Source organism: Rhinatrema bivittatum, chromosome 1 (assembly GCF_901001135.1).
Source record: "Rhinatrema bivittatum chromosome 1, aRhiBiv1.1, whole genome shotgun sequence".
Taxonomy (NCBI): Eukaryota; Metazoa; Chordata; class Amphibia; order Gymnophiona; family Rhinatrematidae; genus Rhinatrema; species Rhinatrema bivittatum.
Window position 1 is genome coordinate 566,670,181 of NC_042615.1, and position 23,603 is coordinate 566,693,783.

At 43.3% G+C, this 23,603-nt stretch overlaps 1 protein-coding gene across 3 annotated transcripts in view; it reads right to left on the minus strand.

Annotated features, from left to right (window-relative positions):
- The window catches only part of LOC115099576 (BDNF/NT-3 growth factors receptor-like), a 265,666-nt gene that overhangs the window by 60,641 nt on the left and 181,422 nt on the right, over positions 1-23,603 (minus strand). For all 3 annotated transcript variants that reach the window (XM_029617318.1, XM_029617325.1, XM_029617311.1), the window contains 2 exons: positions 21,021-21,121; positions 12,011-12,110 (listed from right to left, as the gene is read on the minus strand). In XM_029617318.1, coding sequence (XP_029473178.1) covers positions 12,011-12,110; positions 21,021-21,121 — 201 coding nt within the window. The remainder of the gene's footprint in view (positions 1-12,010; positions 12,111-21,020; positions 21,122-23,603) is intronic.

Consider the following 23,603-nt stretch of genomic DNA (forward strand, 5'->3'; position numbering starts at 1 on the left):
GGGGGGGGTAAAATATCGTGATAAATCGTTAAAATCATTAAAACCTGCTAAAATCGTTAAAACCCGCTAAAACCCACCCCCGACCCTTTAAATTAAATCCCCCACCCCAAATAACTTAAATTACCTGGTGGTCCAGCGGCGGTCCGGAACGGCAGCGGTCCGGAACGGGCTCCTGCTATTGAATCTTGTTGTCTTCAGCCGGCGCCATTTTCCAAAATGGCACCGAAAAATGGCGGCGGCCATAGACCAACAGGATTCGATGGCAGGAGGTCCTTCCGGACCCCCGCTGGACTTTTGGCAAGTCTTGTGGGGGTCAGGAGGCCCCCCCAAGCTGGCCAAAAGTTCCTGGAGGTCCAGCGGGGGTCAGGGAGCGATTTCCCGCCGCAAATCGTTTTCCGTACGGAAAATGGCGCCGGCAGGAGATCGACTGCAGGAGGTCGTTCAGCGAGGCGCCGGAACCCTCGCTGAACGACCTCCTGCAGTCGATCTCCTGCCGGCGCCATTTTCCGTACGGAAAACAATTTGCGGCGGGAAATCGCTACCTGACCCCCGCTGGACCTCCAGGAACTTTTGGCCAGCTTGGGGGGGGCCTCCTGACCCCCACAAGACTTGCCAAAAGTCCAGCGGGGGTCTGGAAGGACCTCCTGCCGTTGAATCCTGTTGGTCTATGGCCGCCGCCATTTTTCGGCGCCATTTTGGAAAATGGCGCCGGCTGAAGACAACAAGATTCAATAGCAGGAGCCCGTTCCGGACTGCTGCCGTTCCGGACCGCCGCTGGACCACCAGGTAATTTAAGTTATTTGGGGGGGGGTTCGGGAGGGTGGGGGATTTAATTTAAAGGGTCGGGGTGGGTTTTAGCGGGTTTTAGTGTGCTGGCTCACGATTCTAACGATTTATAACGATAAATCGTTAGAATCTCTATTGTATTGTGTTTCATAACGGTTTAAGACGATATTAAAATTATCGGACGATAATTTTAATCGTCGTAAAACGATTCACATCCCTATTGCTCTCTGCTTCAGTGGCAGGGAAAAAAAAAGGAAAAGGGGAATTAGATTCAGACAGCAACCAACAAGGACACTGAATTTTACAATCTGGGAAAACAAATAAGCATGGGGGTAACTTGCTGATGTGGCTGTTACTACCCTGAAACTTTTGATGCAACTCCAACATTGATCTCATCTTCAACGACAAGAGTTGATGGGGAATTGGAGTCAAACAGCAACCGACAAGGCTCTTGGCTTGATGGTCTGGGAAACAGTTAAGTATGGGGGTGAATTGTATGGTGCAGCAGATACTGCCATAAGCTTGCTGGGCAGATTGGCTTGACCATTTGATCCTTTTCTGCATTCATTTCTATATTTCTAAGATTGTATGTTAATGGGATGGAGAAGACTATAGACAGAGGAAGACCTGTGGAAGCACAATAGGCAGTCACAAATGGGAAGCCTGGGTAGACATCTTCAATATTTCTGTATAAAACCTAGGGTATTTTTCTTCATCTATATATTGAGATAAATGCCATGAGAATATACAGAAACTAGGTGGGGATCGAGGAGGATTTACCATTCTGCCCACCTGCTGATCCTCATTCTAGAACATCCTTACCTGCTTGGGGGACCTTGAAGATTCTGCTGCTGACATCATCAGCAGGCGCTCGGTCTCCTCGGCAAAAAGTGGTGCCCTGTGGTGCGCTACCAAAGCCATGCATCAAAGGGGCATGCCCCTTGGAGCAGTTTTTGTAGCAGCAAAAGAAGATTTTGTCAATATTGCCTGTCTGAGTTGCTCTCTGTTTTCCCTTGACAGCTTAGAATTTTACTATGATGAAGAGGAAAGGATGGGTGTGAGCTCCCTTAGCATATATTGGTCCCCTTTCAGCAAACGATTCCACAGCTGTTGTTGGGGAACATAGAGCAATCAAGTTCAGGAGAATTCCTCATTGCTGGTGGCTCCAGAGGGAAGGTTTCAGACCTGCCAGAGCGTGAAACATCATTGAGACCCGACTGCCACTTACCTCCTTGGATGCTGGAGTTCAGAGACAGTATTGTGGCTGCTGCGGCTGGGGAAGAGTTGAGTCCTGTGGCTCCGGCTGTGAAAGAGCTTCAAGTTAAGAAGTTTCCGAGCTGTCATTGAAATCTGCACTGAAGAGACCTGCGACCATTAACCTGGAAGATGTCTGGCAGGCCATAGTAACTTTGGAAAGAACTATGAATAAGAGACTTGATGATTTTTCATCTTTAGTGGAGTTGGTTAAGGGTCAGATATCTGCTGTTCCACCTGTTGCTGCGGGCCATGATGAGAAAATCAAAGATTTGGAATCACAGAACCTGGTGTCCCAAGAGTTTAGAGTTATAGGTGTATAACGAAAAGCATTTGTTGAGGGACCTCTGCTTTACGGATATTTGTTTGTTCTGTTGTCTATTCTCTCAATAAAATTACTTTATAAAAAAAAAAATAGTTCTGTTCTATACACAGAAGACTGGAAATGTTATAGAACAGGTGGAGGATTCTTAATCTTCGAATACTCAATTTTCCTAGATCTCCTTTCATTGGTCCTAAAGAACTGGTTAAAAAATATATGAAAAAAGTATTATGTATTTCAGATGAGTCATTGCCCTCTCTGACAAAGATTTTTTATTAACCATGTAAGAAGAAAAATGATATTTGGATATTTCCCCTGTTTCGTCTGAAATTTTGAATTTAATTAATTTTCTTGAGCAGGCAGCAGAAGTGATGAAAGATCACACTACCATGTTGATTTCATGTGCCTCTGAGTCTGACAAAAACCTTATGATGAAATTGTCTTTCTGTAACACAGATTTTTCTTTTATGGGAGAGAAGGTTTGGATTTTCACAGATGTTTGCAAGTAGACTCAGAATAGGAGGAGATCTTTTCTCCACTGTGTGACACAGTGTTGAGTTTAGGGGGGAAGGGATTTATTGTAAGATATTCTTCTAAATGTACAATCAAGTTAGATGGCAGCAGATACCTAGTCAATTAAAGGGTTTTTTTTATGTAGTAAGATCCCTCTAGGGTTTCCCCAGAGCCTGTCTGATTAGTGACTTTCTACCTGGAATTTCTCTTTCAGGCAGTATTTTCTTTATGTAAATTGTTTCTTTATATTTGAGTCCCTTAAGCCTTTCTTGTATTCCCCTTTGATTGAGGGCTTTAAAGAGGGTATTATGTTAGGAATTTCGTATGGATCAATGTTGATGTTTAATTTCTTATACGTAATACTCTATTTTCTATCAAGCAGATCTTTTGCTTGTTATGTATATGTTAAAAAATTATAAATAAAGAGTTAACAAAATATACAATAACTGATTTTAAAATATGAAGCCACTTCCAAACTGTACTACCATTTTTTGGGGTGCTCATAAAAATGTATGCTTAAGTATGCTTCAATAAATAGCAGTTATTCTGTGAAGTTGGATTGCTAATGATAATGTACGAATTCCCCATATTTGAAGCAATGCTATCTTTTTGGAAAAAAATGGTGCTGTTTCTCACATGCAAGGTGCTTGGGTTTTTTCAGGGACCACAGGGCAAATCAAGCAGGTGGAGGGAAAAGGCGCTGGTACTCAGCACTAGTGGTGTACTAAGGTGGGGGTGCGGTCTACACTGGGTGACAGCCGGGAGGTCGGCTGACTCCAGCGGATCCCATCCCGCTGACACTAGAAGAAGAGGGAGGCCTTCCGACTGTGAGTGGTGGGAGTACCGGGCAGCCGCCTACAGCTCCACGGGTCTGGAGCTGGCAACTGCATAGCCTTGTCTTCTTCCTGCACCCCCCCCCCCCCCCATGGCCCGGAAGAGGAAGTGGTGGGTTCCCTTGGGCGGGAAGAAGGAAAGGTCATGCAGTTGCGGCACAAAGCAGGAGGAATAGCAACAGCGCTGCTCCCCCACCCTCCCCAAAGCAGATGCAGAAAGTAGAGCCGTGCCAGCCCCCCGGAGCCGCCTCAAGAAAAATGAAGAGTCCCCATCTGTCGTGGGGGCCGAAGGAGGAAACTGCTGCTGTGCTTCTGATGGGGAGCTGGGTAGGAAGTGAGAGAGAGTGTGTTTGTGTCTACGTGCATGTGTTAGAGTATGTCTGTGAGTGTGTGTGTGGGGGGGTGAGGGTGCATGTTTGTGTATGAGAGAGGGAGCTGTGTGAAGGGATGTGTATGTATGAGAGAGAGAGAAATGGAGGGAGCCTGTGTGCAGGGGTGTGTGAAAGTGTGTGCGAGAGAGAGAGAGCCTGTGTGAGGGAGAGGGGAACCGGAGATCACTGGATGATGGGGGGGGGGGGGCAGTGGAGAGATGGAGAAGTGAATCGGGGGGGGGGGGGGGGTGCCAAAGGAAGTATCCACTCCGGGTGCCTAATACTTTAGGAACACCACTGCTCAGTCAGAACCATCAAGTAACCCCGGAAAACAAGCCCAGTTTTTAAGACAGGTTTTGGTGGTTTCCAAGGTGGTTCCAGTTTATCACTTTTCCCACTAAAGATGTTTTTTCATTCTCCTTTTTGTATAATCCATACCTTTAAAAAATATTTGGACCATGTTTAATTTGCAGTTTTCCTAGGATTTGCCATATTTTATATGTTAATATGAATGGGTGGTGATTAAAGTTCTTACATATTTTGAAATATAATGTTACATTTGAGTAAATTGGTTTCTGTTGAGTTATACTGCTTTGCGATACTCCTTATAAAACAAACACCAAAGCTGATGTGCTGAAATGGGCTCTTGATTTCAGCATTCAAGGATTAGCAAGGGGGGAGGTTTGTAGTAGCTAATTATTAGTTTGCCTTTATGTATTTTCAGCTGTTTTTCCTGACATTTTTTTCTAGTTCCCAGTTTTAGCTTTTCTGAGCGCTGAACATGTCTTAGGTGGCTCGACGTTGACCAGGGTGGAAGGCCATTAGGCTGGTAGAAAACTGAACTAAAATGGCTGAAGAGATGTTGAAAAAAAACCTAGAGGAATATCATTTGAAGAACTGTGTTCCACCTTGGCTGTCCATATGAGCAAGAGTACTTAGCAGAAAGCTCGTAGTTTGCTGCTGAGTTTAGTAGTGGAAAGCAACGCAAGGGAACAAGAAGCCTGTGACTGGAGGCAGTGTGTGGCCACCTACCCTCCTGCTGACTGGGAGAGCTTCCTACAAGTTTGATCTTGAACTAGGGTGGCCAACTTGGAGTACCCACAAAGGACAAGGCTCACCTCTATAAAGGAGGACAAAATTCAGGGCAAAACTTTCCATGCATTTTGCATATATAATTAGCAGAAATTAATCTGAGAATGCAAATATGTTTAAATAGACGTGACATTGCAATTACTACTGTAATTTAAATAGAACAACAACCTATTGTATTGTGGAAGACTGACCAAGTAATGCAGATAACAACATATTTCGAATTCAGATACAATAATTCCCTGCCCCAAAGAGCTTAGCATCTATGTGGATTCTTTCTCTATCTCTTGTTCTAGCTTCCTACACCCACAACCTTCTTACTATCTATGGAGATTCTCTGCCCCTATCTCCTCCTGTTACTCCATTTCCCCTCCCTGTCTTCCCCTTGCACCCAAACTCCTATTTCTCTCCCTTTTGCAGCTCCAAGTCACTCTTCCCCATCTTTACCTCATCCCCCCCTTTCTCTTGTCAAGCAGCAGATCTCCTCCCCGCCCCTTGCCAGTAATAGGTCCCCCTTCTCCCTGGGGTTGCCAACCGGCTCCAGATTTTCAGGACAGGTTGATCCTGTCCTGCTTTCACTCCCCTGCATGCAGGCACATATAGTCTTGGTTTTCTTAGGGAATGCGATAGGGAAAGCAGAATAAGTCCCAGCATGCAATGTGGAAAAACCGGGACTGGAACAACCTGTCCTGAAAATCTGGAGCCAGCTGGCAACCTTACTTCTCCCTGGCCAGAAGCAGATACAGGTCCTCCTTTTTGAGCCCCTCTCCTCCTGCCCAGCACCAGGTCCCACTCCCCCATTCATCCCTTAACCCTACCCCTGTCCCTCCTGTCCATCAGCAGCAGATCCCCTCCCTTCCAACCCTTTTCACCCTCTGCCCAGCACAAAATCTCTCTCTCTCTCACTGACGTACACGACTTGTCCTGTTGTGCTGTTGCTTTTCCCTCCCACCTCAGAGGCACAGAAGAAGCTGCATTACATAAAGTTCTTGCGCCGACTTCCAGTCCTTTCCCAACCTACAATATCCATCTTTCCTCTCCCTCAAGTACTCCTGCTCTCTTGCACACTCACTGGCTTTGTCCATGGTGAGCCTCCTGTCTCTCTGCAAGTTCAGGCTGTCTGCACGCACGTTGACACTGCTGCCTGGCTTTGCGGATACAGCATCTCCCTTCTTGGTTGCAGACTGCAGGCACGGGCGTTTCCCCTGGCTCAGTCCTCCCTTTCTGACACTAGGGGGCCGATGCAAAATAAAGCGCTGACTTTTCAGCGCCCGCTTTCCTAACCCGTGCATGGTGCCCGCAAGGGGGGGGGGGGGCGCCATGCAACATCCAAATTAGGGGGTTGCGCTAGCAGCGAGGCGCTAGGGTCGCTTGCGCGACCTTAGCGCCTCCTTGCTAACGCGACTCCGCCGCGGCTGCCGGTTAGGAAGACCGACGCCAGTAAACTCGGCATCGGTTTTCAAAACCGGCCGTCTGCCAGTAATGAAAACGGACGCCTGCGTCGGTCTTCATAAGTCAGCGGTCTGCCGAGTTTTTTTTTTTTTTTTACTTAAGAAAAGAAGTACAGAAAAGCAGAAAAAACTGCTTTTCTGTACTTCTTTTACCTGCTATTAATGCCTGCTCCAGGCATTAATAAATGTGCGTCTGAGACGCACATTTATTTTTTCTGCATGCGGAGTGAATGAGTAATAGCCTCATTCACATGCATTTGCATGCGGTGAGCGCTATTACATTCACGCCGCGTCTGATGTGGGTTAAATAGGCGCTCATCCCCCCTATTGCGGCTGAGCGCATTGTATTGCCTCGGCCCCTAAGACTGCTTTCAGGTTCCCCATCCACAGCATTTTCCCATTGGTTACATCCCACAAAGCCCGGCTGACTCCTGGCCCTTCCCATACATGATTGGTTGGTGGGAATGGGTTCATCATTATAGGGAAGTCCGAGGGGGTGGAGCATTGCCCTGCAAAATCACATTCATAATGTGGTGAGAGAAGAGACCAGTGAGAGTGTTTGCTAAGCGGGGGTGCCAGACTCCCAGAATGTAATGACTGACCGGCACAAAGCCGGACACCTGGCCACACCACCTTGAACCCTGCAGTGGGGAGACCCCATGAACCTGAAAGGCATCTGGATTACATCTATGCAGCAATTTTATTGACTGTTTTTTGGAGAACTATGAACTGAAGAGATTCAGGAAGAGAGCTGCAAGGATATTGTATGTTTGAATTTTGAGGTTGGATCAGAGGAGCTGGGTTGGAGTCCATTTGCAGTGTTGATTGATTGCGTTTGACAGCAGAGAGCATTACCTGATATCAGTTTTGTAGCAGCAGATTGTACTAAAATGGCCAGATCAGGTGGGTTATTAAAGCAGAATGCTCAGATACCATCTTTCCAGTGCTTGTGGCTCTTTGATTTTTCATGCAGGAATTATTATCAAAAGTGGACTGCTTATTCACTCAAGTTCTGTTTTATTTCATATCATACTGGCACTGCATACTGCTGAATATTATGCAAAAAAAAAAAAAAGCTTAAATAAAAATGAAATTGCCAAAAAGTGGCCTACTTGCATATATTAATGTTTGAACACTACACTAGAGTGGTGGCAAGATAAATCTTATCTGTGTTCATAGACTTTGGTGATCATGGCCCAGCACATCATGACTGATTTTCTTGGCAAGTAGCTTCAGTGATTTGCCCTTGCCTTCTGCAGTGCATTGCACCCATAGCTCCTGGGTAATCTTTCAGCCAAGCCATAGCCAAGCTTGACCCCGCTTACCTGCCAGGATCTGACAGGGATGGGCTAACTCAAGAGGACACTGGACAATAAGGGGCAAATTAAAAAGAAAAAGAATAACTATGCAGTATATTAAGCCAAAGTTGAAGTTACCTGGTGCCTGAGATTACAACATAATTCTATGTACTTTTACTTATTTGTCTTTTATTACTCGTAGTCTATCTATAGTTATGTCTTTAATAAAACTACCTGCAATGTGGTTCCTCTTCCAAAGACCCCCTCCTGCCCCTCCCCAGATAATTTGGATCCATTTGTAAAGGGATTAGACTGCTCTAGCATTCATGATGGCATTTTGGTTGCTGGGCTGAGTGTATGAGCTGATTCACATGACTAAGTGTAAGTTCTCAAGCAAGTGAAGAAACTGCACTTGCTTGAGAACCCCTGCTGAACGACCTCCTGCAGTCGATCTCCTGCCGGCGCCATTTTCTGTACGGAAAACGATTCGCGGCAGGAGATCATTTTCCGGACCCCCGCTGGACCCCCAGGGACTTTTGGCCAGCTTGGGGGGGCCTCCTGACCCCCACAAGACTTGCCAAAAGTCCAGCGGGGGTCTGGAACGACCTCTTGCAGTCGAATCGTGTTGGTCTATGGCCACCGCCATTTTGCGCCGCCATTTTGAAAAATGGCGCCGGCTGAAGACAACACGATTCAATTGCAGGAGGCCGTTCCGGACCGCTGCTGGACCCCCAGGTAATTTAAGGCATTGGGGGGGGGGGGTTCGGGAGGGTGGGGGATTTAATGTAAAGGGTCGGGGGTGGGTTTTAGGGGGTTTTAGTGTGCCGGCTCACGATTTTCACGATACTCACAATACTTTAAACACCCAAACGGCAACAATACGATTCCCTCCCCCTCCCAGCCGAAATCGATCGTTAAGACGATCGAGGACAAGATTCACATCTCTAATTGTTAGCATTGATAAACTTCTTTAAGTTTAGTCTCTTAGCCTACTGACACCTGGTATATGCCACCAGTCAATCATGAGGAGTGCTGTTTGATAAATCCAAACCAAAGAGGTTTTGCATATGAGGAATCTCTAGATGGCTGGCACAATTTGTGCATATGCTTTTACATTGTCCTAGTGCAAACATTACTAACTCTATGTACTGGTTTATGAGGCACAAACTGTTCTTCAGTACCTTGGCATGGACACACATTTTGACTATTTGCTCCTCTGTTTCTAACCTGAGTGGTGCTTTACTTGATATCTGATCTTGATTCTCTCCTTGTGCTGGTAAAATGTTTCTGTTTTGGTGGATATGTTATACAGAGCTGTATGACTTCAGAGGAAACACATTTTTGAAAAGGAATGTCTTCTGTATTTTGAGTACCAGTTTCTGTAATCCCAGGGAGAAACTTAACAGCATTCAAGTGACATACTAGGGCAGGGATGGCGAACTCCTTGAGTGCCACAAACAGGCCAGGTTTTCAGGATATCAAGAATGAGTATGCATGAGATAGATTTGCATACAATGAGCCAATGCATGCAAATCTTTCTCAAATATATGTCTATAAGTTTGGCAATGCGTTTTTTGAATTAAATTGAAACTATCTCGTTTTGCTATATCTATAAGGCTTTTTTTGTGTGATGCAAATCTTTCTCATGCATATTTATTGTAGATATCTTGAAAACCAGGCCTGTTTGTGGCACTCGAGGACTGGAGTTCTCTGTCATTGTAGGGACTGGAAGGGCCCATAGAGAATTATTAAGAGAGGAACAAACCATTCCCTGTGCATGCAAGCAAAACAATTTCAGGGAAAATAATTTATTTAAAATCACAATGAGATGTTTGAAAATGTCATGATGCCTAGTTTCCTTCTTTGGTACAGAAATGTATACATAGGACAACTTTTGTGATGTGAATTTCTAGGTAATAAGTATTATCATGAAACATGAGAGACTTTTTTTCCATATAGGAAATTAGTACAGAAATGGAGTCAGCTGGTGACCACAGGTACCAACCAATGGCAATGCAGCTTTAAACATGCTCTGAGATTCTGACTGGATGGAAATGGCCTGTTCCTCTATTGAAAGAAAAAGAGATTTAAATGCCAAGGACCATCCAAAAAAACATGAGAAAGTGCAAGCCAGAGATTATTTGGTGCTCTACTACTAGTGGCAAAAATTTGAATGGAAATGGAGGAATAGTTCAAAGGTTTTTAGCTGGGGAACAAAAACAATAATCTTATAAGGCCAGTTTTCCCATAGGAAACTAGGCTAATAATTTCTTGTCCCCGAAAAATGTAACAGTGAGGGTGACATGATCTAAGGTAGCAATTTCACAAAATCATAACAAAGGTATAGCTGTAGTGAAACCTCATGCACGGATGTCTTAAACTGCACAATAATATTAACAAGAATGGCATACGGCCACATAGAAATACAACAGCATTTGAACATGGTAGATTTTGGTCAGAAGTGTTGAAACACAGCTTTACATTTATGTCGGTATCGATCAAAGCCTTTTTACAGAAAAAAAAATCCCTTTAATCCTTCCAATTTCTATGGCCTCTACTCTACAGAATTCAGAGGTGTGTTAAAGGTTATGCACAGAAATCAAATGCGCATGGGATGGTGTTGGATGTCTCCTGAATCTGAATAAGTAAAGGTGCCTCGGGTCAAATGATTAGAGGCATTCGGTTATTAACATTGCTCAACAATTTCACAGAATGGAAGCTTGCATAGTCCGAGGAAAGAAGAGAGATGGAAGCTGTTAAACTGGGCATTTGCAAAATAGACAGAATATCACCTTATGTTCTGTTTTTTGGGGGTTTTTTTAGAAGAAGCGATGTAAATGAAAAAAAAGAAGCCAGGAAAACTCTTGTACAAAATCACCGGAGGAACAAGAATAAGATATATTTTAACATCCTTTTCCTCTTCCTTTTCCTGCTCTAATTTAATATACAATAAATTCTGGTACCAAACAGAAACAGACCTCAAAATAATCTTTTAATGCATTCTTTAGCCTAACCCCTCAGTACTACCAATAACCAGGCCAGGCCAGAAGCTGTCTGAGAACTAACAGCAGGTCTGGGCAACACCAGAGAGAAAGGAGTTTTCAAAGCATAAATCACACAGGTCTCAGGTTAAAGATCAAAGGAATGGGACACAGGGCATTCTTTTGGACTGAAAGATTGTTGCATATCTGGTTCACACCCTAGCCCTTCCTGTCCCTGCTTCCCACCTCCCATCTCCTGCCTTTCATCCTCCAAAGCACAGAGTTGCTCTCAGGTCACAAGTCATAGGTAAATGCAAGCCTTTGCTATATACTTGAGGAGAGGTGCAGTACTCCTAACTGCATGCTATGTTATTTCAGAAAGCAGCCCTTTCCCTGGAAACGGTTATTCCAGAAAAAAAAAACCAAATGCGTCCACACTGGAAACCCTGATTTACTGCGTCAGAAATTTAGTTTCTGGTCATATATTCAAAAAAGCTGAAAGGGGGGATGCCAATGTATAGACAGTCACAGGAAACAGATATTTTAGTGCTCGCACTAATTGTAATTAATAACAGTAGATGAATTACATGAAACTTGATTCCTTTGGGAATTTCTTATCATTTACATAGGAGCAAAGTCACAAGGATTAAATCCAAGACTTGGCTGAGTAAGAATATAATGTGGTGAAAATTTACCTCCAAATGATACATGCAGATCGATTGGGTTAAGAACTGCACATTATTGAGCATCCCGAGAGTTGTGTCAGGAATGTGTAGGATGTTTACTTTCCTCGTAACCTCACCTGTTCCCATCCTGGACTGGTATCTATAATGTGTTTTCCTTTACCTGGTGTGAATTCTACACTCTTATGATGCAAACACATTTTACTGATGTGCATTAAACTCCAGTTGTCTCTCCCAGTATATAGGCACTGTGAGTATAGTATGCAGCCAGTTCTATACATTTGTCATTGACTGATCTGCTATTTCTCTGTCTGCCTTCTTCTCATTGGAATGGAAAGCAATCCACAAGGACATTTTTTCTCCAGTTACAAGCCATTAAAGAGGAAAGTGACCTATGAAATGATTATATAAACAGTAAACATATCTTACCTTTTATTCCAAACTTAGAGTGTCTTCCAAACTTCAAGATAAGCAACATTATTACCAAGCCAGTGCACACCAACGCTGCAATTCCCACTACAACATACACCTAAAATTAAAGACATTAAAGGTATGTAGAAGTGCTCGAGTACCTGAAGTTAACATACAGGAATTTGACAAAATAAGTCTCTAAAAATGATCCCCTGGTTTCTTTAAGCACAAAGCTAGATTGAACCATGAGAGCCAAGCAGTGTGACTTAGGTTGAAATAACATGAGGATTCTTGAAGGGATTTTGTAACTGACTGAAAAAAGTAACTGTGGACAGGATTATGAACGAGTACAGCTCCGTTTTCTAAAAGGGATGTAGGCAAACCTTTTTGCCCAAGGGCCAAACTGAGGCATACAGTCCAAGTCTTGGGGGAAAAGGACAATGAAGGCCCAACAATATAACTTCCAGCCGCATACCTACTGCTCTTGCTACCATGGGCTTAATGTTTGCCCGCAGGCCAGATTTAAAGCTCCTGCGTGCTGGATGTAGCTTGTCAGCCACACTGTTTGTCCACCTCTGTTCCAAACACTAACATCTTTAAAGCTTTTAGGCATGAATGTATTTAATAATTATTGCAATACATTTGAATGTTAATTTGGTCATTATTTGGCATGGAAAGGAGAAGACTGAGGGGTGGCTTGATAGCAGTCTGTCACAGTCTGTCACAAGGTAGGAGCACTGGATGGCCCGCGCCATTTTTAAAGATGGCGCCGGCCTTCCATTACTCCTACCATGTGACAGGGGCCGGCCAATGGCACAGATACCCTGTCACATGCTAAGGGCAAAGGGCTGTCGGCGCCATTTTGTTTACTGGCAGCCGACTGCCCGAGAGTGGGAGATGCTCCTGGGACCCCCGCTGGACCCCCAGGTACTTTAAAAAAGTTTTGGGGGGTCGGGAGGGTGGGGGATTAGAAAGAATTAAATTTAAATGGTTGGGGTGGTTTGTTTTTTTTTCGGCACGACACAGCCGATTTAAACGGGTAAAAACCGCAGGAACGAAGATTTCCCGCGGTTTTTACCCGAACATGATACCGGAAATGAGTCCGGAACTGATTCACATCCCTAATATACACTCTCATTTTAATATTACAATGATCAATACAAGCCAAATAAATCATAATTATAATGATGTTGTACTTCAACTGAAACTGTTTTCTGGCAAACAAGGTATGAAACAAGAAACTCAGGAGGAAATGCTGCATTACTTTCAAAGTCAGTGAATTTACCTTCTACAAACTACAGGAGAAGTTTCAGAGAGAGAACCTCCAGTGTTGCATTCTCAAAAATGCTCCCCATCCCTTGCACAGGACCCCAGAGGCAGGCTGAGCTCCAGAGTCTCAATGAGTGGATGAAACAATGGTACAGGAAGAAGGTTTTAGATTTGTTAGAAACTGAGGAACATTATGGGGAAGAGGAAGCTTATTCCTACAGGATGGGCTCCACATTAACCAGGGTGGAACCTAGCTTCTGCTGTTAACATTTAAAAAGGAAATAAAGCAGCATTTAAACTGGAATGTGGGGGAAAATCGATAGTTGCTCAGAAGTGAATGGCTTGGAAGAAAGTATTATCCAAGAATAATTGCAAAGCAGGGAAGTAAGAATATCCTAATAGAGGGGTTATGGTTAAGGCTACAGTAGCCTAGATGGATGTAGATAGAATACACAGATGTGAATGACTCTGCAGTGCCTGTATCTTCTATTACTACAAATAGAAATAAAAATACAAATAATGAAACATACTTTAAAATGTCTGCATGTGAATGCTAAAGTCTGAGTAAGATTGGTGATTTGGAATGAATGCCATTATATGAGGATATAGACATTATAGGCATTTCAGAGACATGGTGGAAGGATAACCAATGGGACACTGTGATACAAGGGCATAACTTATATTGACATGACAGAACAGATTGAACTGGTAGAGGAATAGAAGTATACGTAAAGGATGGCATAGAATCAAGCATGATAATAATTCTGCAGGAAACAAAATACACTGTGGAATCCTTATGAAAAGAAATTACATGTGTGACATAACAATGGTTGTATATTATCATCTACCTGCCCAGGATGAATAAACAGTTTGTGAAATACTAGCTAAAGTTAGAAAGGCAAATACATTTGGAAACACAATAATAATAGAGGATTTCAATTATTCTTGTGTTGATTGAGTTAATATTTCATTAAGACATTCCAGAGATGTTAATTTTTTAGATGCTATCTTGTGTTACATTACATTTCTATACCACCTTCTATAGACAACAGTTTAAACCAAAGAGGTTTACAAAAGTTAAAGCCATAAATGACTGCTTAATGGTCCTAAAACTGATGGTTGGGGCAGCTACTTTACATCTAGTCCTCAGTGGAATGCTTAACCTGGTGCAAGGGGTAACTGTGGTGGGGCCGCTAAGGAAAAGCAAACATACTGCAATCAAATTTGCCATAATCATTGGAGGAAGAACATTAAATAAAATTATTACAGTAGCATATAACTAAAAAGAAAAACTATGATAGAATAAGGAAATTAGAAAAAAACTAAAAGGAGTAGTTGCAAATATAAGAACATGCCATTCAGGGTCAAACGAAGGGTACATCAAGCCAAGCATCCTGTTTCTAACAGTGGCCAATCCAAGCCACAAGAACCTGGCAAGTACCCAAAAACTAAGGGGGTCTTTTCTATCGGTATCACATGAGAAAAGGGACTTTTCGCAAGAGATAGCGGAAGAGGAGGAGTCGGTGCAGCGCCATGGCATAAATATCGCTAGCGGCGATAAGGTAAGACCCGTTATCTCCGCCAGTAGCATGCCCAATAGCGCCACCTTTCATGGTGCCGCTATTGGGTGCAAAAGCCGGCAGCGATAACACCGTGGTGGTGCGATCACTGCCGGCTTTCACAGGCCCACCCCCCACTTCGCCCCCCGCCCCTATTATGGTGGGATTCAATGAGCTCTGCGCCATAAGAAAATCCAGGCCTAAGTCTATTCCATGCTACTGTTGCTAGTAATAGCAGTGATTATTTTCTAAGTCAACTTAACTAATAGTAGGTAATGGACTTCTCCTCCAAGAACTTATCCAATCCTTTTTTAAACACAGCTACACTAACTGCACTAACCACATCCTCTGGCAACAAATTCCAGAGTCCAATTGTGGGTTGAGTGAAAAAGAACTTTCTCCAATTAGTTTTAAATGTGCTACATGCTAACTTCATGGAGTGCCCCCTAGTCTTTCTATTATGCGAAAGAGTAAATAACTGATTCACATTAACCCATTCTAGACCTCTCATGATTTTAAACACTTCTATCATATCCCCCCTTCAGCTGTCTCTTCTCCAAGCTGAAAAGTCCTAACCTTTTTAGTCTTTCTCATAGGGGAGTAGTTCCATTCCCTTTATCATTTTAGTCGCCCTTCTCTGTACATTCTCCATCGCAACTATATCTTTTTTGAGATGCGACGACCAGAACTGTACACAGTATTCAAGGTGCGGTCTCACCATGGAGTGATTCAGAGGCATTATGACATTTTCCATTTTATTCACCATTCCCTTTCTAATAATTCCCAACATTCTGTTTGCTTTTTTGACTGCTGCAGCACACTGAACTGATGATTTCAATGTGTTATCCACTATGATGCCTAGATCTCTTTCTTGGGTGGTAGCTCGTAATATGGAACCTAACATTGTGTAACTATAGCTTGGGTTATTTTTCCTTTGCACTTATCCACATTAAATTTCATTTGCCATTTGGATGCCCAATTTTCCAGTCTCAGAAGGTCTTCCTGCAATTTATCACAATCTGCTTGTGATTTAACTACTCTGAATAAAGGTTAAAGTCTGCATATGGCATGGATATATTTTAAAAATACCATTTTGGAAGCCCAGAAAAATGTATTCCATGCATTAAAATAACTTAAAGGAAGACCAAACAACTGCTAGCATAGTTTAATGGTGAAGTGAAAGAGGAAGTAAAACCAAAAGGGCATCATTCAAAAAAAAAATGGTAAGCATACCTAAATGAAGAAAAATAGGCAAAAACTTAAGAATTGGTAAGTTAGATGTAAAACAGTAATAAGATAAGCCAAGAGAGAATTTGAGAAGAAGCTTGCTAGAGAGATAAAAACTAATAATAACAACTTTTTCAAGTACATTCAAAACAAAAAGCATGTGAGGAAGTCAGCTGGGCCATTAGATAACAGAGGGGCAAAAAGGAAACAAGGAAGACAAGAAACAGCAGAAAAACTGAATGAATTCTTTGCCATGGTCTTTTCAAGAAGGATTTTGGGCACATATCTACATGTAAAACATTCTTGATGGTGATAATTCTGAGAAACTAAACCAAATTTCTGTGACAATGGAGGATATAATAGATGAAACTGACAAACTAAAGAGTAACAGATCACCATAATCCTAAAAGAACTCAAACCCAAAACTGAAAACCTGTTCCTAATAATATGTTACTTATTTAAAAAAAACCACAAAATCTGAAGATTGGAGGGTGGCCAATGTGACACCAATTTTTAAAAAGGCCTCCATAAACTATAGACTAGTGATCCTGCTGTCAGTGCCGGACAAAGTGGTAGAAGCTATTTTTAAAATTAAACTCATTGGTCATATGGAAAGACATGGCTTAATGGAAAAGAGTCAACATGGTTTTGGCAAAGGGAAATTTTGCCTTACCAATATTTTAGATTTGAAGGTACAAATAAATATATAGATAAAGGTGAACCAGTTCATATATGCCTGAATTTTCGATGGCCTGCAAGTACAAATGCCAGGAGATACATGCATGACCAGGCCCTGCATGAGACGAGTGCATTTTAGAAAGGGCCTGGCCATGCACATACCTCCTGGTATGCGCAGAAGTGCCAGGCCAGCGAAAAGTGGTGCTGCGGGGGGCAGGGTCTGGGCCGGGAGGGACAGTGTGGAGGATGACTGGGACAGCGGTCATTAGGCCCTGTTCCAGGGAAGCACGAGCCAGCAGCAGAAGAGGAAGTAAGTACTGAAACAAAAAAAAAATAGGGTAGATAGGGTTAGTTTAGGGGTAGGGGAGGAGAAGGGAAAAGGTAGGAAGGGTAATTAGGGAGATAGGAAAGGTTCTTCCCAGGCCGCCTTCTCGTGTCGCCGTGCGTTGGTTTTTAAAATTCTCCCCCGCTCGCATGCGAGTCCCGACCTGCTCGCACATGTGCGCATGGATATTAAAATCTGGTGCGCATGTGCATATAGGAACCATATTTTATAACATGCGGGTGTGTATTTGGATTTTTAGAAGGCATTTGACAAAGTCAAAATTAAAAACTGTTGGGATAGAAGGCAGTGTCTTATTGTACATTGGTGGTTAAAAGGCAGGAAACCGAGCAGGACTAAATGGTGAGTTTTGTAAATGCCGGATCATTCGTGGAGTACCACAGGGCTTGATAATGGGATCATGCTGTTTAACATATTCATGAATGATCTGGAAACGGGAACAACAAGTGAGGTGATCACATTTGCAGATGACACAAAATTATTCAAAGTTGTTGAAACAGCAGCAGATAGTGAGGAACTGTAGAAGGACCATTTTAGATTTACATTTGAATAGCAGATAAATTGTAATGTGGAAAAGTGCAAAGTGATGCACTTTGTAAAAAAATAATCTCACGTACAGGTACACAATGTTGGTTTCTGTTCTGGGAGTCACTACCCAAGAAAAGGACCATGGAGTCTTTTTGGACAATGCATTGAAATCCTCAGCTCAGTGTGTGGTGGTGGTCAAAAAAGCAAATAGATTGTTAGGAATGATCTGAAAAGGAACGGAGGATAAGCAGACAAAATCATATCATGTCTCTATTGAGTCATGATGTCACCACACCTTCTGTATAGTGTGCAGTACCAGTTAGGGATGTGAATCGTTTTTTGACGATTTAAAACAATCGTCAGATATATTTTAAATCATCAAAATCGTTAGAGCCGCGATACAATAACAATTCCCCCGATTTATCGTCAAAAATCATAAATCGGGGAAGGGGGGGAGGGGGGGAGGGCGGGAAAACCGGCACACCAAAACAACCCTAAAACCCACCCTGACCCTTTAAAAGAAATCCACCACCCTCCTGAACCCCCCCAAAATGTTTTAAATTACCTGGGGTCCAGTGGGGGGGGGGATCCCGGCGCGATCTCCCACTCTCGGGCCACGGCTGCGTTAAGAGAAATGGCGCTGGTGGCCCTTTGCCCTTACCATATGACAGGGCAAAGGTAGCGCCGGCGCCATTTTGAATATTGGCAAATCAGCCCGGGTGCAGAAGGTCGTTCCCGGGCCCCCGCTGGACTTTTGGCAAGTCTTGTGGGGGTTAGGAGGCCCCCCAAGCTGGCCAAAAGTCCCTGGGGGTCCAGCGGAGGTCCGGGAGCGATCTCCTGCACACGTGACTTCGGATCATAGGAACCAAAATGGAGCCGGCGCTACTTTTGCCCTGTCATATGATAAGGGCAAAGGGCCAACGGCGCCATTTCTCTTAACGCAGCCATGGCCAGAGAGCGGGAGATCGCGCCGGGACACCACCCCCCCCCCCCACACACTGGACCCCAGGTAATTTAAAACATTTTGGGGTTCGGGAGGTGGAGGATTTATTTTAAAGGGTCGGGTGGGTTTTAGGGTTGTTTTGTGTGCCGGTTTTCCCGCCCTCCCCCCTCCCCCGATAAAACAATTTTTTAACCTAAAAAACTAAGACGATCAGATTCCCCCCCCCACCCTCAGCCAAAATCGATTGTTAAGACGATCGATCACACGATTCACATCCCTAGTACCAGTTGCCCTATTTCAAAAAGATTTAACAAAATTAGAAAAGGTGGAGAGATTTGAAACAGAAATGATAAAGGGGATGGAATGGGTCCACAGTGATGAGATGCTACATAGATTAGAGCTCTGCAGCTAGAAAAAAAAAAGAGATAGCTGAGAGGGAAGATGAAAGCAGTTGTGTGGAATGGGTACAGTTCGATTATTTACCTTTCATATAAAAGTAAAACAGGGGGACACTCCAGGAAGCAGTTTAAAACAATTGTAGAAATTATTATTTTTTCACTCAGTACCCAATCAGGCTATGGAATCTGTTGCCAGAGGACGTGGTCAAGCATAGCGGGGGTTTAAAAACATTTAGACAAGTTCCTGGAGGAAAAGTCCATAAAGCTATTAGGGGTGTGAATCGTGTGATCGATCGTCTTAACGATCGATTTTGGCTGGGGGGGGGGGGGAAATCTTATCGTCGTGTTTTGTTTTTTTAAAAAATCGTTAAAAATCATAAATCGGGGGAGGGCGGGAAAACCGGCACACCAAAAAACCCTAAAACCCACCCCAAACCTTTAAAACAAATCCCCCACCCTCCCAAACCCCCCCAAAATGTTTTAAATTACCTGGGGTCCAGTGGGAGGGTCCTGATGCGATCTCCCTCTCTCTGGCCACGACTGCGTTGAGAGAAATGGCGCCGGTGGCCCTTTGCCCTTATCATGTGACAGGGCAAAGGTAGCGCCGGCGCCATTTTGAAGATTGGCAATACGGCCCGCGTGCAGGAGGTCGCTCCCGGACCCCCGCTGGACTTTTGGCAAGTCTTGTGGGGGTCAGGAGGCTCCCCCAAGCTGGCCAAAAGTCCCTGGGGGTCCAGCGGGGGTCCAGGGGCGATCTCCTGGACGCGTGACGTCGGGAACCAGGAACCAAAATGGCACCGGTGCTACCTTTGCCCTGTCACATGATAAGGGCAAAGGGCCACCGGCGCCATTTCTCTCAACGCAGCCGTGGCCAGAGAGAGGGAGATCGCGTCGGGACCCCCCCACTGGACCCCAGGTAATTTAAAACATTTTGGGGGGTTTGGGAGGGTGGGGGATTTGTTTTAAAGGTTAGGGGTGGGTTTTAGGGTTTTTTTGGTGTGCCGGTTTTCCCGCGCCCTATTTAACGATACAATACAAATGCCCCTGACGATAAATCGGGGGCATTTGTATTGTATCGTGCACTCTAACGATTTTGGACGATTTTAAAATTATCTGACGATAATTTTAATCGTTCAAAAACGATTCACATCCCTAAAAGCTATTGCTAGCTCTGGGAGTAACAAGAAATAGATCTACTTCTTGGGTTCTGCCCAGGGCTTATGACCAAAACTGACCACTATCAGAGACAGGAAAATTGGCTAGATGGACTTTGGTCTGACCCAACACAGTATTACTTATTTTCTTGTTTTCTTATGAGGACCATGGAAATACTTCTGGTATATCCCTGAGACAAATGCAAAGTTAGCAGATGAGGTGCAATAATACTACCAACACACTGAGGGAAGACCTAAAAGAGAGGGAACTGGTGGGTTCAAGAACGCATGCAAGTAAGTGTTTTACCTGCCACCGAGCATAAACTGGGGTTTGAAAAATAGGTAACGAAAAGGTTCCTATCTCTGTCTTTAACAGAGAGCTCTGCTCCTGGGAATACTGTGAGATCTCAAGATGCGCAGAACACTGCTAACACATCAGGGGGGGTCTCCATCACAGTAAACACAAAACCCACACTGATAACAGCAGTGTTTCTTTATTATAAAGCAAATCGCTTAAACAGATAAAAAAAAAAGATCTGTTTAAAGACTGGCATTTGAATCCTTGTGTTACTTTCGCAGACATTTACGCTTTTTCTACCTCCCTCTCTTTTGGACTTCCCTGAAAGAGAGCCTGCTTCCTTTTCACTGCCCTCCAACCAGCTTCCACTTTGGTTTCCAAAACTGGTTGGGCTGCCCTGCTTCCACGAAGCCTCCAGGTTTCTCTAAGGAACCCCTCTCCCTCAAAATTCATATTGCCCCAGCATGCCCCAGACACACACTAACAACAATAGTTTGAGCTGCAATTGGTCGCAGCTCTGGAAAGCTGTCGAAATAATAATAATATAGCTGTCTATTACCGGTGAAAACGTGACTCCCTACCCTACCAAATGCATCGGGCCTGTACAAGTCTCAGAGCAGGAAACACTTACAGTGACGCTGTCTTCATTCCCTTCAGGGAATACATCTGTAGATGTGATCTCAGTCCTGTTATCGGTGGTATCCCCATTCTTAATAGAGGTGATATCATATTCTTATCAAGAAGAAACAAAAAGGAGAAAAAAATCATTTATCCTGATAATTAATTAACTGAAGACCTTTCATCCCCCCCTCTTTCTTTACCATACAAGGAGGTGGGAAGAATTCTACTTGTTTTCTTATAAAAGTTGTGGTGGTCTTGTTTTTCTATTTCAGTTCAAGTTTTGATTGGCAAAAATATTTTCTGTCTATGCCACAATCTTTATTGATTTTTGCGAAAAGTAAAAAAAAAAAATTAAATTAAATTTCAAAAATGTACAAAAAACTATTTTTTCCCCTCCTTCAAATCAAGCAACTTGTTTTCTGCTGTTGAAAAGTATTTTTGGCTCAAAAAATAATGAGACACTGTTCAATACATAAGTCCCCAATTTTTATTTAATTACAGGCAACCAGAAAAACCTTTTCAAGACTACATTGCACTTCTTAATCAAGGAACTCCGACACGGCCGTGTTTCGCACCCAAGCTGTATCAGGGGCACCAGTAGACATTCACCGTCTTAATCAATCTTATGTAGGGGAAGGAGCCCCCGACCAAGTGCAAAGTAATATGAAGCGAACAGTCAGTTAAAGAGGCAAGAAACCGCCCTATCCTTTCAGATAATGGGCAGAAAAATCTTTGTGATGGAAGCTGTACAATCTGAGCACTCAGTTACAGGATTGGGAAGCGCCGTATGTGAGCCAGTGTGGGAAATGAGGATCCTGGAAAGGAACCACTATTTTTATAGAGCAGGAATCAGACATTTACAAAGCAGGAATCAAAATGTTTCACCGGGATGAGGATAATAGTTAATTGTTTAGGCCGATAAAGGATTCGCTTCACAGGGATACACCATCAAGGTCCCCTCTAGAAGAGAATTTTCTTGAATCCTTTACCCTTTAGTAAAGCCCCGGGACTTTTAAAAACAGGCCCGGCGCACGTAACCCTTTGAAAATCTGGCCCATAATACACAGTATGGAGTATATAAAATGAAGAGTCAGAGCTGAGCAAACATGATGAATGAAGTGTGACAGAAATTGGAAAGGAGTGCCATAGAGTGTCAGTTAATGTTCTTTTGAAAGATTTTCTGTTTTTTGGTTTTGGAGTTTTTTGGGGGGTTTTTTGCCTTGAAAAATGTATTTTTTTAAAACCCTCTAAGATCAGAGCCTGAACATATTTCATTTCCAAAAGCTTTTGTTATATTAAATTAGTTCTCTTATTATTAGGTTAAAAATCAAAGGAAAAACAAAACAGGTATATTGATATTTAATTTAAAGCTAAGCAGACATCTTGGACTTGTTATGGCTGGAGATGACTGGGTTGGTGTGGCAACACTTGCAAAATTTCCAGTAGGGATATCTGTTTGGCACAAACAAGGTTACAATGAGGGGAACTTCACAAGGGACATTTACACATTGACCTTAGCAGAAAATCCTATAATATCTAACAATATACAGAATTAAAAAAAAAGAAATGTAAGACTAGTAATGTAGCTTACCTCTAATAGAAACAATGCAGAAGCATAGGTATAGCATATCTCTAAATACTGGCTCAAATGTACCAAATTGTTTTTGTATATAGAAATATAGAAACATAGAAATGACAGCAGAAGAAGACCAAACGGCCCATCCAGTCTGCCCAGCAAGTTTCACACTTTTTTTTTTCTCATACTTATCTGTTACTCTTGGCACTTAGTAACCTTTTAGTTCTATTCCCTTCCACCCCCACCATTAATGTAGAGAGCAGTGTTGGAACTGCAGAGAGCTATGCTGGATATGCGTGAAGTATCAGTTTTTCTCCCCTGCCATTGAAGCAGAGAGCTATACTGGTTATGTGTGAAGTATCAGTCTTTCTCCCCTGCCGTTGAAGCAGAGAGCTATGCTGGATATGCATTGAAAGTGAAGTATCAGGCTTATTTGGTTTGGGGTAGTAACCACCGTAACAAGCAAGCTACTCCCTGCTTTTTTGTGAATGCAAATGCTTTTTTCCACATGTCCTCTTGCTGTTGAAGCTTAGAGCAATGTTGGAGTCGCATTAACCATGTGTATGTTTATTGAATAAGGGTATTATCTCCAGGTAGTAGCCGTCATTCCCGCGAGCCACCCACTCTTCATTCACGTCCTCTAGACTTTATGGATCCACAGTGTTTATCCCATGCCCCTTTGAAGTCCTTCACAGTTCTGGTCTTCACCACTTCCTCCGGAAGGGCATTCCAGGCATCCACCACCCTCTCCGTGAAGAAATACTTCCTGACATTGGTTCTGAGTCTTCCTCCCTGGAGCTTCAAATCGTGACCCCTGGTTCTGCTGATTTTTTTCCGATGGAAAAGGTTTGTCGTTGTCTTTGGATCATTAAAACCTTTCAAGTATCTGAAAATCTGTATCATATCACCTCTGCTCCTCCTTTACTCCAGGGGGTACATATTTAGATTCTTCAATCTCTCCTCATAAGTCATTTGATGAAGACCATCCACCTTTTTGGTCGCCCTTCTCTGGACCAC